We start from the raw sequence: 18,479 nt of genomic DNA, 5'->3' as shown, positions 1-18,479 counted from the left end.
TCAATTTTCTCCGTATACTTTAAAAAATTCACTGAAAAGCATTCAGTTTATTTTTCACAAAAGAAAACCTAGAGACTCTATTTAGTGATGGGGATGATAAAAGGTCATGGATTTGTATAGGAAGTATATGTTAATTCATTTTATGGAATCTAAGGAGCCAAGAAGCTTATACTTGCATATACAACTTTTATGACAGAAGATTAAAAAGTGGACGCATTCAGCTAATTACATTTCACAGTGTATATTAAAGCAAACCAAAATCATTCCATTATTCTACCTATCAGAATTCCCTAAAACAGATTCATTCACTTGAAACAGAATGGCCAAAGAATATGAGGGACCTGCTATTGGAATCGACCTTGGTACGACTTATTCATGTGTTGCTGTATGGCAGGAGCAAAATAACCGAGCAGAGATTATCCACAATGAGCAAGGAAACAGAATCACACCTTCTTTTGTTGCTTTCTCTAGTGATCAAAGGTTGATCGGTGATGCTGCTAAAAATCAAGCTGCTTCAAATCCAGCCAACACTATCTTCGGTAATTTATCTTCTTTTGGTTCCTGCATAAATAGTTGATAAATTAATTATTTTAGTTATTAATACTTTTTTGTAATGCTTTGAATAGAAAAGAACAAATTATATATCACCTACAATTTTGTTTATGCAGATGCAAAGAGGTTAATTGGAAGGAAATACAGCGATATCATTATTCAGAATGATATGCAGTTGTGGCCCTTTAAGGTCATTGCTGGTTTTAATGACAACCCAATGATCCTTGTTAATTACAGGGGCCAAGAAAAAAGCTTTTCGGCAGAGGAAATATCATCTATGATCCTCCGAAAAATGCGGGAGATCGCAGAGAAATTTTTGGAAACACCTATTGAAAATGCAGTGATTACAGTTCCGGCCTATTTCAACGATTCTCAGCGTAAAGCTACAATAGATGCTGGTGCCATTGCAGGCTTGAATGTAAAGCGGATAATCAATGAACCTACTGCTGCCGCCCTTGCGTATGGCCTTCAAAAAAGACCTAATTTTGTTGAAGATAGAAACATTTTCATCTTTGATCTTGGTGGTGGAACTTTTGATGTATCTCTCCTCACAATTAAGAATAATGTCTTTCATGTTAAGGCTGTTGCTGGAGACACTCACCTCGGAGGAGAGGACTTTGACAACAGAATGATGAATCACTTTGTAGAGGAGATTAAAAGGAAGAACAAAGTAGACATTAGTGGAAACCCTGGATCTTTGAGGAGGCTAAGAACTAGCTGCGAGAGGGCGAAAAGGATCCTTTCTTTTGCTGTTGTTGCTACTGTTGAGGTAAATGCTTTGTTTCAGGGAATTGAGTTATCTTCATCTATCACTCGAGCAAAGTTTGAGATGATCAACATAGACCTCTTTGAAAAGTGTATGGAGATTGTCAGGAGATGCTTTGTGAATTCTGGAATGGACAAAAGTTGTGTAGATGATGTTGTCCTTATTGGTGGATCGTCCAGAATCCCCAAATTGCAACAACTATTGCAGGACTTTTTTAATGGGAAGGATTTGTGTATGAGCATCAACCCTGATGAAGCAGTGGCTTATGGGGCAGCTGTCCAGGCTGCTATGTTAAATGTCAAGTATGTTCCAAACTTAACGTTGCGAGATGTCATACCCTTGTCTCTTGGTACATCAGAAAAAGGAGATATTATGGATGTCGTGATTCCTAGGAACACTTCCATTCCTATCACTAAGAAGAAAACATATTTTACAGATGTAGATAACCAAAGTAGAGTTTCATTTAAGGTTTATGAGGGTGAGAGCATAATAGCTAGTGAGAACAACTTGCTCGGTGTGTTTTCTCTCTCACTTCCTCTTGCACCTCGCGGTCTTCCTATCCAAGTATACTTTGCAATAGACGCGGATGGCATATTAAACTTGTCTGCAGAGGAAGAAACCAGTGGTACTAAGAGGGATATTACAGTAACACATGAAACAGAAAGCCTATCAACTGAAGAACCTGAGAGAATGATTCAAGAAGCTGAGAACTTTAATGTGGAAGATAAGAAACCTGAGCAGAAAGCTAAAGCAATGAATGATTTGAACGATTATCTTTATCATGTGAGGCAAGTAATTGCTAATAATGATGTTAGTTCTTTGATTTCCCCCGTTGACAAATTGAAGATCTATACTGCAGTTGTGAAGGGCCAAAATTTGTTGGATGGAAACAAGGACGAAGAAACACATGTCTTAGTGGATTTTCTAAAGGAATTTCAGAGCATGGTTGATTCTGCTTTGTACAAGATCACTATTGGAATCTGAAGCTTTAGAACTAATTAAATGAAGTATTTCAGCCTATTCAAGAAGTAAGCTCCTTGACAATAGAACAATTTGTCTGAAAATGATAGAACACTCAAATTTAAGGGAGAACTGATAACCACGTATCTTGGATGGTTTTTATGTTCTAAATTTTTTATAAAATTGAACTATTGTCTTTGGCTTAGTACTGTTGTGTACACCCTGAAGTGGTCATGAGCAGAGTTGTTAATCCCGGATAGCGGAGCGGAGCGGCCGACCTCCGAGAATGGGAATAGTGGGAATAGCGGTATCCCGGATAGCGGGATAAATTTTTGAATAATTATATAAAAAATTATATATATATATATATATATATATATATATATATATATATATATATATATATATGAATAAGTAATGTTTATATAAAAATATAAGAAGTAATACATATAAAAATTTTATTATTATTACTATTGTTATTATTTAATTTTTTTCAAAAAAAATCATATTATTATTACTTTTTTGACAGATGTACTCAATGTACTCTTATGGTTGGTGGCTATATGAAATACAGCTGTATCACATTTCATTGGCTTTTGAAAAGTCACTTTTGACTTTTCAACCCTATTTTATCTCAATTGTTTATTATCTGCACCGTTTCATCTCCTTCTACTCTTTTGAAACCAGCCGGTTCTCTTCACGACTTCTTCTTCTACGATTCTGTCCACATCTCTCTATCTTCCCCATCTGGATCTTCACGACTTCTTTTTCTTTGATTTTGCCCAGAAAAATGTAAAAAAAAAAGAGAGAGAACCGGAGCCGCTCCGCCCGGGAAAATCCTGCGAACCGCGACCCGGGAAGGCGGCTGAAGCGGCCGCTTTTTCATCTCCGCAACCGCACCATGTATAGCGCGCGGGGGGGTGCCGCACCGCTACAGTGCGCCGGGATAGCGGCTGGAGCGCCCACTATTGATAACTCTTCATGAGGAACAATGAGGAAAAAATAAATGTACTTTCAATCATCCTTGAGCAGTTGGATCCTCTAGGAATTAGGTGTGTCATAGTATCTGATAACAAATTGGATGGGTTAGTAGTATCTATTTCATTCTATCACATGACACCACTTTTTATTATTTTTTTTGGAAATAAAAGATTATGTATATTTCAAAAGTATCGATTACAACCAATGCGATCAACCGATCCAGCTCCTACAACGACATAAAAACAGCATCCTTACATCACAAGTGATGCAAGTTTGCTCCTATATTTGGGCTTCATCCACCCTCTATACAATATAGTATCTATGATATTTGTGAAAAAGTAAATTATTTCTTGTATATTAAACATTGAAAGGTACAAGGAATATATACAGAATTCCTATACTATTTAAGGAAATAGTAATTATGCAGTTCTAATTGCATATCTCTAAAATTAATGAGATTTCCTAATCATATTAATTTGTACATAAATAGGAAGATATTCTATGTTTTCTAAATTAATTCTTTAAATACTGCAAGATTTCCCACACTCCCCCTCAAGCTGGTGAATAGGTGTTATCCATTCCTAGCTTGGACAAGATTCTTTCAAAATTGTGGCTGTTGAGTCCCTTAGTTAGAAAATCTGCAAGTTGATTTTGAGATGACACATATGGTGTGCATATCAAGCCACTGTCAAGTTTTTCTTTAATGAAGTGTCTGTCAACTTCAATATGTTTGGTTCTATCGTGTTGCACTGGATTATGAGCTATGCTAATTGCTGATTTATTGTCACAATAAAGCTTCATTGGTTCGTCCCATTTTATCTTTAAATCTTCTAGGATGATTTTCAGCCAAAGGAGCTCACATATACCTTGTGCCATGGCTCGAAATTCTGCTTCAGCACTAGACCTTGCCACAACACTTTGCTTTTTACTTTTCCAAGTTACAAGATTTCCTCCAAGAAAGGTACAATAACCTGTTGTTGATCTTCTATCCACAATTGACCCTGCATAGTCATCATCTGTATAGGCTTCAAGCCTAACATTTTCATTACGTTTGAATAGAATTCCTCTTCCTGGGGTTCCTTTAAGGTAGTGAACAATTCTGAGTGCAGCTTGCAAATGATTCTCCTTTGGGTTATGCATAAATTGGCTGACTAAACTCACTGCATAGGCAATATCTGGCCTGGTGTGAGATAAGTATATAAGTCTGCCATGGCTCGAAATTCATAGGGAATTGAGTTAGCTTTCAAATTCATTTGCCAAGCATTGACTCAACCTTTCTTGCTCCTTTACATCATCTCCTGTTAATATAATATCATCAACATAAACCAGTAACACGGTCACTTCCCCCGACTTTGAGTGTTTGATAAATAAGGTATGATCACCTTGACTTTGTCTATAACCCAAATTTGTCATAACTTTGGTAAACCTGCCAAACCATGCTCGTGGGGACTGTTGCAGCCCATACAAGGCCTTTTTTAGTTTACACATTGTGTTCGGAGCACCCTTTCCATCATATCCTGGTGGCAACTGCATATAAATTTCCTCTTCAAGTTCTCCGTGTAAAAATGCATTTTTTACATCAAACTGTTGCAAGTCCCAACCATAATTTGCTGCAAGGGATAAAATCACTCTTACCGTGTTCATTTTGACAACCGGGGCAAATGTTTCGAAGTAGTCAACTCCATAAGTTTGTGTGAATCCCTTAGCCACTAACCTTGCCTTATGTCTTTCAATTGAACCATCAGCTTTGTATTTTATTGTATACACCCACCTGCATCCAACTGGTTTCTTCCCTATTGGTAAAGTCACTAACTCCCATGTATCATTCTTCTCTAAAGCTTCCATTTCTAAATTCATGGCCTGCTTCCATTTTCTATCAGATAATGGCTCAGATAGGGTAGTAGGTGTAGAGGTGTTATTTAGGTTAGTAAGGAAGGCTTTATGGGAAGGTGGGAAGTTTCTAAAGGATAAGTAATTTGAAAGAGGGTAAAGTGGATGTTTGGTACATTCTCTGGTTTTTTTTCTAATGGCTATAGGCAAGTCATCTTCATTTACTTTCTCAGTTTCTGCAAGTTCAGTTGGTGGGTTAGGAATTAATAGAGAATTAGAAAAGGTTACCTTGTTAGGATCTTGATTTTGGGTGGACTCTTCAACATGCATTGAAACAGCCTTTGATTTTCTAGAGTACACCAATTTTTTTCCAAATCTAACATCAACATTTTCAGGTTCAACATGCTGCCCAGGCTGCACAACCTGTTTAGGATGCTCGGGCTGCACAACCTGTACAGGATGGTCAGCAGGTTCTGATGACAAATCAGGAAAGAAGAATCCCTCATCTTCTTTAAAGTTCTCCCCCTGAAGATGAGAGTTACAAAAATAGTTCTCATATTCATTGAAAGTAACATCTCTAGACACATAGAATTTTTTCGAAGGTGGATGATAACATTTATATCCCTTTTGAGTGGAAGAGTATCCTACAAAGACACACTTAAGAGCTCTAGGGTCAAGTTTTCCCCTTTCTGAACTATGAGTATGAACAAAGGAAGCACACCCAAATATTCTTGGTTTAAGATCATTTGTTGTGGACAGATTTGGATAAAAGTAGGATAGGACATCCATAGGACTCTTTGATTCTAAAACTCTAGTAGGTAGCCTATTAATAAGGTGGGTTGCAGTGAGGACAGCTTCTCCCCAAAAAATTTTAGGGACATTATTTTGAAATAAAAGAGCCCGGGTTTGATTGAGGATGTGTCCATTTTTCCTTTCTGCCACTCCATTTTGTTGTGGTGTTTTAACACAAGAAGACTCATGGATAATGCCCTCTTTTTGACAAAAAGAATTAAGTGCATTATTGAAATAGTCTTTGGCATTATCTGATCGAAGTCTCTGGATGTTAACACCAAATTGATTTTTTATCATGGAGTAAAAATTCAAAAAGGTTGAGCTGACCTCTGATTTGTGTTTAAGCAAAAAAACCCATGTAACACGGGTGCAATCATCTATAAAAGTTATAAACCACCTAGCACCAGACACATTTAGCACATTAGAGGGACCCCAAACATCAGTATGAACAAGATAGAAAGAAAAAATACTCATTTTATTACTTATTGGAAAGGACACACACTTGTGTTTAGCAAGCTCACACACCTCACAATGAAGACTCTCAACATCTAACTTAGAGAATAGAAAGGGAAATAACAACTTTATGACTTGAAATGAAGGATGTCCTAAGCGACAATGGTATAGTGGGATTTTTTCTTTATTTGTCATCACTGATGCAAGTGAATAAGGCAAGTCTTTTCCAGAAGACAAGTTAGGTTCTTCTAGATAATAAAGGCCATTACATTCTCTAGCATGTCCAATCGTCCTCCCCGAAATCTTGTCCTGCAACACACAATCATTATTATGAAAAATAACATTACATGACAAATCTTGTGTAAGTTTTTGTATTGAGGCCAGACTCATAGATAATTTTGGGACATGGAGAACATTTTGTAGGGTTATTGAATGGTTAATTTGGACATCTCCTTGACCAGCAACTGTTATAAGAGTGCCATCAGCAGTGGCAATTTTCTTTGCGGTGGCTCCGGAGTCTAGTATCCAAAAAGTTTTAGAGGGTGTACCTGAGGCATTTAGTCCAAAAGAAAATGGTAACTTGTCGTAATTAAAAGATAAAAGCTTACCAGAATATGCCAATGAACATGAGGCAGCAGCTGGTTTTTCCAATTTGCTCAAAAAACTCTTCATCTTTTCAATTTCCTCCGAATTGAAATGGGTCATTTCAGCTGGTTTATTCCCTTCACTTTTGCCAACAGCAGCAACATGAGCATGTCCTGCTTTTCTTGGGAAATTCCCTTTAGACCCCCACTCTCTATCTCGGTTTTGAGGTCTCCCATGTAGTTTCCAGCATTTCTCTCTAGTATGGCGAGGCTTATTACAAAAAGTACACCACATTTCATCCCCTTTCTTTTCCATGTTTGTTGGTTCTCCATTCCTTTTGTCAACACTCTTGGCTGCCCCTTCTCCTTTGCTGAAGTTAGCTAGCATGGCTGAATTCTCAACTATTGGAGTGTCTAACATTAGACTCCTTCTGCTCTCTTCACTTCTCACAATAGATACCACTTCATTAAAGTTGGAAACTTTTTGTTTCCCTAAGATTTGAATTCTGACTTGGTCAAAATCAGAGTTTAAACCAACCAGAAAATCATACACCCTGTCTTGTTCAATATACTCCTTCAAAGTTGTTGCATCTGCAGAACACTTGGTTTTTATGACCCTATAATGGTCAAGTTCCATCCATAATGCCTTGAGCTGATTAGCATATTCGGTGACTGTTCTATTACCTTGTTTTGCTGCCATAGTTTTCTCCTTCACTTCATATACTTGGGCAACATCTTTGACCTTGGAGTATGTTTCATTTATAGCATCCCAAATCTCCTTTGCTGTACTGAGAAACATGCAGGTGTCACTTATCTCTGGAACCATGGAACTCCACAACCATGCCATAATCATGGAGTCTTCTTCATCCCATTTGGTGAAGATGGGATCCTCCTCCTTAGGTGCAAGATCTGTTAGATGCTTCACTTTACCTTTTCCTTTCAGAATTGTACGAATGAGTTAAGACCATTTGAGATAATTTTTTCCATTCAATTTGTAGGCAGAATGGATATTCTGCAGCTCTCCAGAGTTCTGGGATTTGACATCTTCTGTCCCAACTTTTGTGGGTTTTTCAGAGTCGGTATCAGATCCCGACATTGTAGGATCGGAAAAAAAAAAGAAAAAAAAAAAAAAAGTGGTTCAAAAGACTTTTTTTTAAACCAATGGAAACTGCCGTAGCAGTCAAAGAAAAAATGTGCTATGAATGCACACGAAAATAGCACCAACAAGGAAGGCTGGTGTTTTTAGGTATCGCAGCGGAAAGAGGCACCCAGAACGGATGCTCTTGATACCATGTGAAAAAGTAAATTATTTCTTGTATATTAAACATTGAAAGGTACAAGGAATATATACAGAATTCCTATACTATTTAAGGAAATAGTAATTGTGCAGTTCTAATTGCATATCTCTAAAATTAATGAGATTTCCTAATCATATTAATTTGTACATAAATAGGAAGATATTCTATGTTTTCTAAATTAATTCTTTAAATACTGCAAGATTTCCCACAATATTTCTAGCTATCTTAGTATTATCCTCTATAGTGTGTCAAATATCTTGGCATTTCTATACATCCAAACTCCATAGATTGTTTCAGCTATGGCGATTTTCAACATGCTAGCAGTAAATCCTTTCCCTTTAATGTGATTTATAATCCATATGTTATCCTCTGTCCATTGTAAAGGAGTGTGCTTGAGCTCCAGCCATCATAAAACATCCCTCCAGATATCATGTGTTATCCTGCAGGCAAACAGCAAATGGTCTATATTCTCAATTGCCTCATTGCACAGATTACATTGTTCTTCCTGTAACAGTCCAAGCCTCTTCAGTCTTGCTTTGGTTGCAAGTCTCTCATGACAAGCCAACCATAAGCACAATACAGCTCTAGGTCTTGCATAGCTGTGTTGAATCAAGTGACTCCAAGTAACATAAACTTCTTCAGCCATAATCCTGTCATAAAATTTCTTCATGGAGAATTTGCTCTTGTTCTGCATCTCTTCCCACAACTGTTGGTGATTAATGACATCTACTCTCTTTGCCATGATAGCTTTCATTATCCAAGAGCTACTATTGGCAATGGTAGCAGTCCAGACAGTCTCCTTTTTCAAGTAATAAACATGGACCCATTTCACCCATAAGTTGTCCAACTTCATGTTAATATTCCATAGGCACTTCATCATTGTTATATTATTCCAAGTCCCCATGTTAATCATGTCCAAACCACATGCTAATATTCCATAGGCACTTCATCATTGAGATGACACCAATTGGCATACCAAGTGATACCATTTTCTGCCTGAAAACATGTTAAGGTGCTATCAGTGTTTGATTCAGATATGAATCTATACCTAACATCTTTAGTTGTTTAGGTCTCATTTGAAAATCAAGTCATCCAGTAGTTATTATGTTATAAATCTGAATGTCAACTCAATTCCTGTGATTTCTAGTACTTTTCTCACGAATCACGATGGATTAGAGGCTAATAAGACAAAGGCGGTGAACCTAATAACAGTTTCAGCCTTCGGGTTGTGACATGACGGGATTGATCTTTCTCTTCAAATGTGTCAGTATGGCCGGATATAGCTCAACTATTTCTAACTCTTATCTTGAAGATGACATCTCTTTAGAAACAAAATGTTCATAGAATTCTGCACAAACAGAATACAGATAGGTTTATTCCTAAACTTCAGGTATTAATTATTATGGAGTGAGTTGTTTTGATTATCAAAGGTAGTTTTCATCTTTGAAATAAAATTACTATATTATTCATAAGTCATAACATAACAAAATAAAATCAGATTATCACTAATGATTACATTAATCTAATCATAAAATTCATACTGTAAATATAAGCAATATAGTAGTAGCACTTACCAAAAAACACCAGAGTGGCCCTTTAATCGATAACCACGGCTTAATGCATAAAGTTATTTGAAGCTCACCACTGCTTAACTCGGCCTGAGTTTAATTAAAAACAAGAAACTATCAGCAGAGCAAATGAAGTTTTAAAAAATAACATTTCAATATTCACCATGAAAATTGAAGAAAATTACCTTCAATGTTAACTAACAGCAACCTGTTGGGATGCAGAATTAATCAGAAAGAACACAGACAAACATTCATGGGATAAGAACCTTCCTTCCTCATAGATTAACCTAATTAACAAAATTGAACATAGAAACATTAATCCATGGCGTGAAACAAACTTGAAATTTTGAGGCTTGTAGTAAAACAAAGTAATGTAAAGAATTAAAAATATAAATATATATTATCATCGTTACCATGATATGTTCAAATCACTGGCATTCCAATCAAATATGTCTTTGAAATCAGACACCACTAAACCAATATGTGCAATCTTGCAAAAAAACAGACCCAAATCAAGGACAAACAATAAGGGGTAGAAACACAAGATACAAGAAGACACAAGCACTCCAACAAGATTTGAGGCTTGTTGGAAAACAAGAATATTTATCCTTGCAGAAAATAAAATACAAGTAAAGAATATAAGACATGATAACGAGTACCAGTTTGTGGATAGATTGCCGCATTTCATGGTATAGGAATTGAATGAACCATTCAATCAGATGCTGGTCACAACATAGTAGTAACAACAAGAGTTCAACCAACTGACACAGCTACATCTGACATATCTTCAGAAATGGATGAATCCAGAACTAGTTTGCATCCGGTATCAACTTCAGCACAGTGTTTATAATTTTCCTTTACACTTTCAGGATGCCTGCCACAGCTTAAGGTATGCAATACCTTAGCAGATAATAAACCCAAATCTCTCATTTCAGCCAACAAATTCCAACTACATTGTAATTTACACAAGTTGAAGAAATTTCTGTCACCCAACTCAATCCTTGAATCAATCATCTCTTTCAGTAACAGTTGAATCTTTTGAAGATTTTTTTCTTTAAATGAACTGAAAAGAATCATATTAAACGTCTGAACATTAGGTTCCAGACCATTGTCCTTCATCTGGTCAAACAATGTGTTGGCCTCTAGAGTTAAACCACTTCTAAGATGTGCTCGGATGCCAACAGCATATGCTTCACTGTCAAGCGGACATTTCTGAACTGCCGCTGATCTAAAAACAATGGCAGCCAAGTGATACTGACCAGCATTTATAAGCCCACTCGTTAACACAGTATGGATGAGAGCGTCATTCGCATGATACATCATAGCACTACCTCGATACACATTAACTGCTTCATCAATTCTTCTCTCAGCACAAAGTGCACTTAGTAGCCCAGCAATACTATATTTATCCGGCTTAAAACCTTTAACAATCATATCTTCATAGTATTCAAGAGCACAAGAAGAACGGCCTGACTTAATAAAAGAGCTTAAAACAGCATTGCAGAACACTAAATCACCACCTATATGTCCGCAAGCTCGAACTATTTTGGGTAAGAGATCAAACCGTTCAGACCGACAAACTATAGACAACAATGAAGTAAGGGTATACAAATCAGGTGTCATATTTTTTTGTTCCGACAACCGGTGAAAAACTTCAATTGCATCATCATGCATTCCGGACTTCAAAAGACAATCAATTAACATATTAAAAAGAACTAAATCGGGATCTACGCCAGTAGAAACCATGTCATTAAACAAATGTAAGGCAGAAGTCACCATATTGGATTCCATAAATGCCTTAATTAAAGCGGTATACGTGACAACATTAGGAGAACAACCGGTTCTGATCATTTTGTACAACAAATTGGTAGCAACATCTAGCCTACGCAATTTACAGAACCTATGAATGAGTACAGTCCAAACATTAACAGAAAACTCAATCTCTAGACCAACCATCAGACCCAATATCTGATAAACCTGCCGAAACGCATTCATTTTACAAAACGAATTCACAACCGCACTAAAAGTAGCATGATTAGGACAATAACGCAATCTCAACATCTGTCTAAGAACATGCGAAACACTGGCAATGTCATTTAAATTGGAAAGGTGGAAAAGTGCAATGTTGAAAGTAAGAAAATTCGGGAACTTCGTATTTTCCATAATGTAAAACGCCCGTTCGGGTTGAGAGGTTTTAAACATAGACTCCATAACTAAATTCGAAGCAAATGTATTCCGAAAAATCGCAAAACCATGAAATTCTACCATGTGCAGACAAGTTTCAATGAGCATGGTATAATTACCTGCACGAGAGAAAATCCTCAACAAGAGTAGTAAAGGATTAGGGTTTCTGTTTGAGTTAGAAAGATTAATACAACCAATTGACTCTAACTCAGAGAGAATTGTTTCGGGGGTTTCGTAACGGTCGATTAGGCGGCTGAGAACCGGGAGAATTCGATTGAAGTCGAGCGAGTCGTGGCGAGGTTGATTCGAGGAGCGGAGGAAACTGCCGAGGGTGATTAAATCGGAGGAATTCGATTTTATGATCTGGCTATTGATATTTGAAATTTTTGAAACGGTGTTGTTGTTTGGATTGGTTGTGGTGGTGGTGGTGATAGGGATTTGGAGAGAGTTTGTTTGAGTTGTTATCATTTTCAAGAGGATTGGGATGAAACGGTGGTGTGGCCGCAATGCTATTGATAAGATGGTGTTCATGCGCGCGATAGAGAGAAGGGGGAAAGTGAGGGAAATTAATGAATATGTGGAAAAGGAGAAAGTTGGAGGAGTTTGTAAGTGTTGAAGGCGGCCGGTGAGAAGTCCGGATGTGCTTTCCGGCGAGGTTTTGCATTTGACGGCCAGCTGCGGCTATGAACGATGGGGGAAGATGACGGGGGTGCTTAGTTTTGTTAGTTCATTTCTGGGGTTTAGTGTTTTTGTAAGAGCAGGGGTTTTGAGTTATAAAAAAAAAAAAAAAAAAAAAAAAAAAAAGACAAGAAAAAAAAAGTAAAAGAGTAGGATTTACTTTTATTATTATTATTTTATACTTTACTAAAAATTTATCAATCCATTTTTTTTAAATGGTGGTCTAAGCCCAAAAAGAAAAGCTACAACGAAATTATTTTAAGAGTAGGAATTCCTTGAATATTCTCTTCAAAAAAATTAGTGATAAAATTCATCGTCGACGCAACGATTCGCCTCTCAGTGAACCATGTCACTTGCCTCAAGCTTTGTCAAAAGAAGAAAAAATTTATTTTGACCTGACTCACATGCTTTTCGAGAAACTTTTCAGAAGGTCACTCATCCCAATAGTACTCCAAGTCAAGCACGCTTAATGTTGAGTTTCTATGGTTATGCTATTGAAAAGAAGATGCATCTTGTTGGTATAAATAGTATTAATCAATCCGTATAAGCCTTCTTTCAACCATGCAGTCTCTTCCTTGCATAACCTCAGGATCCCTCTTATTTCTATGTGGCGACCACTCCTTGCCATCTTTAGCCACGAGTGTTACATGCGGTGCAACCACCCTCTGCCTTCTTTGTCTTTGGGTGTTACATAGCTCACATTCTTTTTCTAACCAGCCATATTTATGGTATCAATGACTTTTAAGGAATCAACATTCACCTCAACTCTCTCAAACCCACGAGCAATAGTAAATTTGAGGCCTTCAAAAATCCCCCAGATCTCAGTCATGAGAACATTGCATTTTCATATAAACTTAGAGAAATCACATATCCATCTTCCATGAGCATCCCGAATAATCCCTTCATACCCTGATAAGCCATGATCTCCACACGAACGACTTACATTAAGCTTAACATAGGTCTCTTTCAAGGGAATTGATTCGCTGTCGTGCGCGGATCAAAAACGGATATTTTGAAAACGTAATATAGCGACAATGACTCAAGTCGTATCACGGGGATTCTTGTTGTTATTAAGTAATTTTAGAGTCATAGGTATATGGTTCTTGCTAGCATTTTCTTGTTTTTTTGTTGTTGTTGTTGTGTTTGTTGATTTTCTTGGTTGCAATACCAGTTACAGAAAGTGGTAAGTTTTTCAGCCTATCAAGTAAGTTTTGAAACCTACTGTTTCAATTTGCTCCGATTTTTTTTCCGGAAAATCAGAAAAAAAATTGAGGAATAGTTAATTTTTCAACTCTAAAAATCGCAAATTTTTTTTTTTTTTTAATTAATTCTTTACTGTTTTCATAGTTGCAGAAAATTCCAAAAAAAATTCTCAAACTTTTTATTTGTCTTCATTGGATTAAATTTTGTGCTTTCGTATTTTTTTGAATTTATTTTAATCATATTTGTTCTTTCATGTCAAAAAAATATATATAAAAAAATGGGAGACTCATTGGATCAGTTGGCTTATCTTATTAATTTGATGGAAGCAAGAGAACATCAATTGTGCTATCAAAATCATATTCCACTTGCAATTTGCAATATTTGTTCTTCAAATTTTCATGGTAATGATGCATGTCCTATGTTGTTAGATACTAATTTTTGTGGTGAAACTCAAATGGTAGGTGATCTTCAAGGACAATACTCATATATTGAAGAGCAGCCTATTTGGCCATATCAACAATTTCAACAAAATGCATCATTGGAAGCTGACACACAATCATATTTGGAAGAAATTATCAAGCAAATGGCTGAAAATAATAAGCGAATGACTGAAAATAGTTTGCAATTTCAACAACATATGCAATCTATGTTTCCAAGTAAAAAAATCCAAGGTGAACAAATGATCTCAAGCATCCATCAAATTCAAGAGAACGTGATGTTTCATGATGATGTACAAACTGTTGCATCATTAGAGTTAACACGGTGTGATACCAGTCTTGATGAATTTCCAGGTGAGCCCATTAAAATAGTGTTTGTTTCATATGATGAACTCATAGTAAGAAACAAAAATTCAAGTGAATGCATGAAAGAGATTATGCCACAAATTTTCTTGAAATCTAATTTGGATGAATTATTTACTTCTCTTGAAGTAGATAACTCTCTTGAAATTTTTGCTTGTGAATGTGGTGTTTGTAATGTTTGTCTTGAGATCAGTGCAGCCATTTTAGGTGAAGATAGTTTTATGCCGACAACCACTTGTGCAGAAATTCTAGCAAATTCAATAACTCTTGAATTTGACACAAAAAATATAGATTTTTGCCATAAACAACCATTGCCCATAGCAGAATTTTTTTTAGTGGAAACTCTAATTAAGCCAAACAACATGAAGTTATCTTTCACCATTTGTGCATCTCTTCCACCTATTTTATCTGACTCACAAGCTAAATATGAATTTTTCTATTTTTCATACTTTTGCTATTGCAGGTTTACCATATGTGTAGAATATTTCTCCTAAGCCACCAAATTTTTTACTAATATCCAAGTTCACTTGCTATTTACTTTTTCCTATTTCATGTGTTCGTAGTGCAGAAAGGCCTCCACCAAAACCACCAGACATGAAAGCTTCATTCCACCTTAACCCCTCGGGTGTGTTCTTTCCTTTCTCTCACTCTCATTTTATATTTATGTTCTTTCATTGAGGACAATGCATGTTTTAAGTGTGAGGGAGGGAATAATTTATTTTCTTTATTTTCTTTGTTTTTGTTATTTTTTTGGTTTCCTTTGTTTTCGTTCTTAAAAAAAAGCATCTTTTTGAAAGTTTTGGGCTATAGATTAATCTGAGGTTAGTTGTGGAGAATTGGGAAAAGTTCACAAGACCGGTATCGTCTTAACACCGTAAGTCTCCTGCATATGGAAAATAATTTGAATACTTATTATGACATAGCCTTGAATTCTCATTCTCTAATAGCTCTTAAGTAGTTTATCTTTGCAGTCGGCACCATCTCACACATGCTCTACGTAAGGAAGCCGATGAAAATAAGTGAGTGATCCAACTTTTTTTTGGAAAAAAAAAAGAAAGAAAGAAAAGGAATGCACCTTCTAAGTTTGGTGACCGTCACCCGGTCATTTAACCCAACGGTTGTAGAACCTACAAAAAAATTATTTCAAGACCCGTTGTTAGTTGGTTCAGAGGTTTCTGGTGCTGAACTTGGTAGGATGGATTATGGTCCGATCCCCCGCAACTACAATTGGGGAATAAAAGGGGTATACCACTTAGGTACCAGAACCCCATGCAAAAAAGGATCAGAGTCATTGCCGTTGTCGGGTATCGAACCCGGGTCACCCGCGTGACAGGCGGGAATACTTACCACTATACTACAATGACGCCAATTTGATCCGCTGTCCCGCGCGGATCAAAAACGAGATTTTGAAAATGTAATATAGCGACAATGACTCGAGTCGTATCACAAGGATGCTTGTTTTGTTATTAAGTAATATAAATAAAATTAGGGGTTTATGGTTTTAGAATCAATTTGTAAAACTGAGTAAATAAGTGATTATCAAAGTTAAGCTAAACGGCTAATCCTATTGATTCGGGTTCCGACTTATCATCGGTTATAATAACACCAATCCCTAAACGACTTCGTTCCTATTCGATTATGAGATTAATCAGACAAGCGCTTATCAAAATCATACGAGTTATGTTCCTGTTTACCGAATTAAACAAACAGTTAAGAGTATGACGAGTTAACGAATTAAGCAAACGGTAACACGCAATTAAATTTAGGAACATGCATACAATCAAATTTAATCAATTCTTTTCTATGAAATCAATTGCTTAATTTGATTACAATTGTTTGCTCAATTCGATTGTTGTTCATAGGATAGAATTGATTAAATTCGATTGTATGCAAAGACGTTGGAGCGACTTGTTTTAATTACGGTGAATAGGGTCGCACCAGCACCCAGTGCTAGAGGCCGAGAAGGATGCAAATGCTGCCAAGACTAATGGTAGAGTGTTTAATTTGAGTGGATAAGAGGATTCCAAGAAGGACAACTTGATTCGAGGTACTTGTTTTATTAGCAATATCGAATTGGTTGCTATTATAGATACTTGTGCTATTCATTCGTTCATTTCGCTTGATTGTGCTACTATGTTGGGAGTGAAATTATCTTCTATGGGTGGTAGTATGGTAATAGATACTCCTAATAGTGGTTCTGTTACTACTACTTTTGTTTGTAAGGAATGTCCTTTGACTATCTTTGATAAGAGTTTTGTGATGGATTTGGTGTGTCTACCCTTACACCAAATCAATGTGATTCTTGGAATGAACTGGTTGGAGTTCAATTATGTTCATATCAATTGTTACAATAAGACGTTGAGGTTCCCCGAGTTCGGTGATAACAGAGAACTGATGTTGTTGACTACTAAACAAGTGAGTGAGTGCCTTAGAGACGAAGTTGTGATGTTTGCAATGTTTGCCTCGTTGTAAAGTGATTGTGAAGCTGCAAGTGTTGAATTTTCTGTTGTTTTTGAATTTCCTGAGGTGTTTCCGGATGACATAAGTGATTTGCCCCCGGAACGCGAAATGGAGTTTTCCATATAATTGGTGTCAGGTACGAAGAAGCAACTGGAAGAGATGCTCAAGAAGAAGTTTGTTCGACAGAGTGTTTCTCCGTGGGGTGCGCTTGTGTTGTTAGTTAAGAAGAAAGATGGAAGTATGAGATTGTGTGTGGACTACAGACAGTTGAATAAAGTGACTATCAAGAATAAGTATCCACTTTCAATAATTGACGATTTGATGGATCAGTTGGTGGGTGCTAATGTTTTCAGTAAGATTTATTTCAGGTCGGGCTATCATTAGATTCGCGTTAAGCCAAATGATATTCCAAAGACGGCTCTCTGAACGAGGTATGGTCATTATGAATATACTGTGATGTCATTCGGTGTGTCGAATGCTCCAGGTGTTTTTATGGAATATATGAATCGGACTTTCCATTCATATTTAGATAAGTTTTTAGTGGTGTTCATTGATGATATTTTGATTTATTATAAATTGGAAGAGAACATGCTAAGCATTTGCGCGTGGTGTTGCAAGTGTTGAAAGAGAAGAAGTTGTGCCAATTTACTTGCTCGTGAAGGAAAGAAGTTGAAGGGAGAAACTATCTTTTATAATGAGATACCTCCTTGGTTGACTCACCTACTAGAGAAGAATCGGAGTGATGAGCATTTTGTTCGGTCAGTAATTTTTTAGTTTTGTTTGTCTTTGGGCTTCGGCCCTCCATTTTATAATAATAATAATAATAATAATAATAATAATAATAATAATAATAATAATAATAATAATAATAATAATAATAATAATAATAATAATAATAATAATAATAATAATAATAATAATAATAATAATAATAAGAGAAAATGGGTGATGCACTGACAGTGTAAAAAAGTTTTACAGTGTCAACCAATCACGACCATGAATCAGGACAAGTCAGACTGTAATTTTAAAAAAACTTATATGACATGGCAAAACGATTTGTTTTTATTGGATGACAGTGTAAAACTTTTTTACACTGTCAGTGTACTACCTTTAACCTCTAATAATAATAATAATAATAATAATAATAATAATAATAATGATATTCTAAAAGTAGGAGTGTTATATTTAAATGAACTAAAATCAAATTGGTTAACCATGATAAACTGAATTAAGCTGGCTGGCCGTAAATTGTGTTGAATTTTACTCATAATTTTAAAATTGAAAAAGTACTAATTACTAGTGTTACGACTCAATCAAAATATTTAGTTAGTAAAGGCTTTCACTTCAAAGTTTCCATATACGTAGGCAAT

At 36.1% G+C, this 18,479-nt stretch overlaps 2 protein-coding genes across 2 annotated transcripts; one reads left to right on the top strand and one right to left on the bottom strand.

Moving 5' to 3' along the window:
* The first annotated feature begins 319 nt into the window (after positions 1-319).
* Positions 320-2,302, top strand: LOC131630032 (heat shock cognate 70 kDa protein 2-like). Its single transcript, XM_058900826.1, has 2 exons — positions 320-539; positions 627-2,302. The coding sequence occupies exons 1-2, from the start codon at positions 320-322 to the stop codon at positions 2,300-2,302; spliced, it is 1,896 nt and encodes a 631-aa protein (XP_058756809.1).
* Positions 2,303-10,537: 8,235 nt separating this feature from the next.
* Positions 10,538-12,436, bottom strand: LOC131630031 (putative pentatricopeptide repeat-containing protein At1g16830). Its single transcript, XM_058900825.1, has one exon. The coding sequence runs from the start codon at positions 12,434-12,436 to the stop codon at positions 10,538-10,540; it is 1,899 nt and encodes a 632-aa protein (XP_058756808.1).
* Between the last annotated feature and the right edge of the window lie 6,043 nt (positions 12,437-18,479).

Source organism: Vicia villosa, unplaced genomic scaffold (assembly GCF_029867415.1).
Source record: "Vicia villosa cultivar HV-30 ecotype Madison, WI unplaced genomic scaffold, Vvil1.0 ctg.000637F_1_1, whole genome shotgun sequence".
NCBI classification, from domain to species: domain Eukaryota; kingdom Viridiplantae; phylum Streptophyta; class Magnoliopsida; order Fabales; family Fabaceae; genus Vicia; species Vicia villosa.
This window is presented reverse-complemented; position numbering and strand designations above follow the sequence as displayed.

Coding starts and splice junctions, on each gene's coding strand:
- LOC131630031 (XM_058900825.1), bottom strand. CDS start 12,436: ATGATAACAACTCAAACAAACTCTCTCCAAATCCCTATCACCACCACC.
- LOC131630032 (XM_058900826.1), top strand. CDS start 320: ATGGCCAAAGAATATGAGGGACCTGCTATTGGAATCGACCTTGGTACG. Junction 540..626: donor TCCAGCCAACACTATCTTCG/GTAATTTATCTT, acceptor TGCTTTGAATAG/AAAAGAACAAATTATATATC.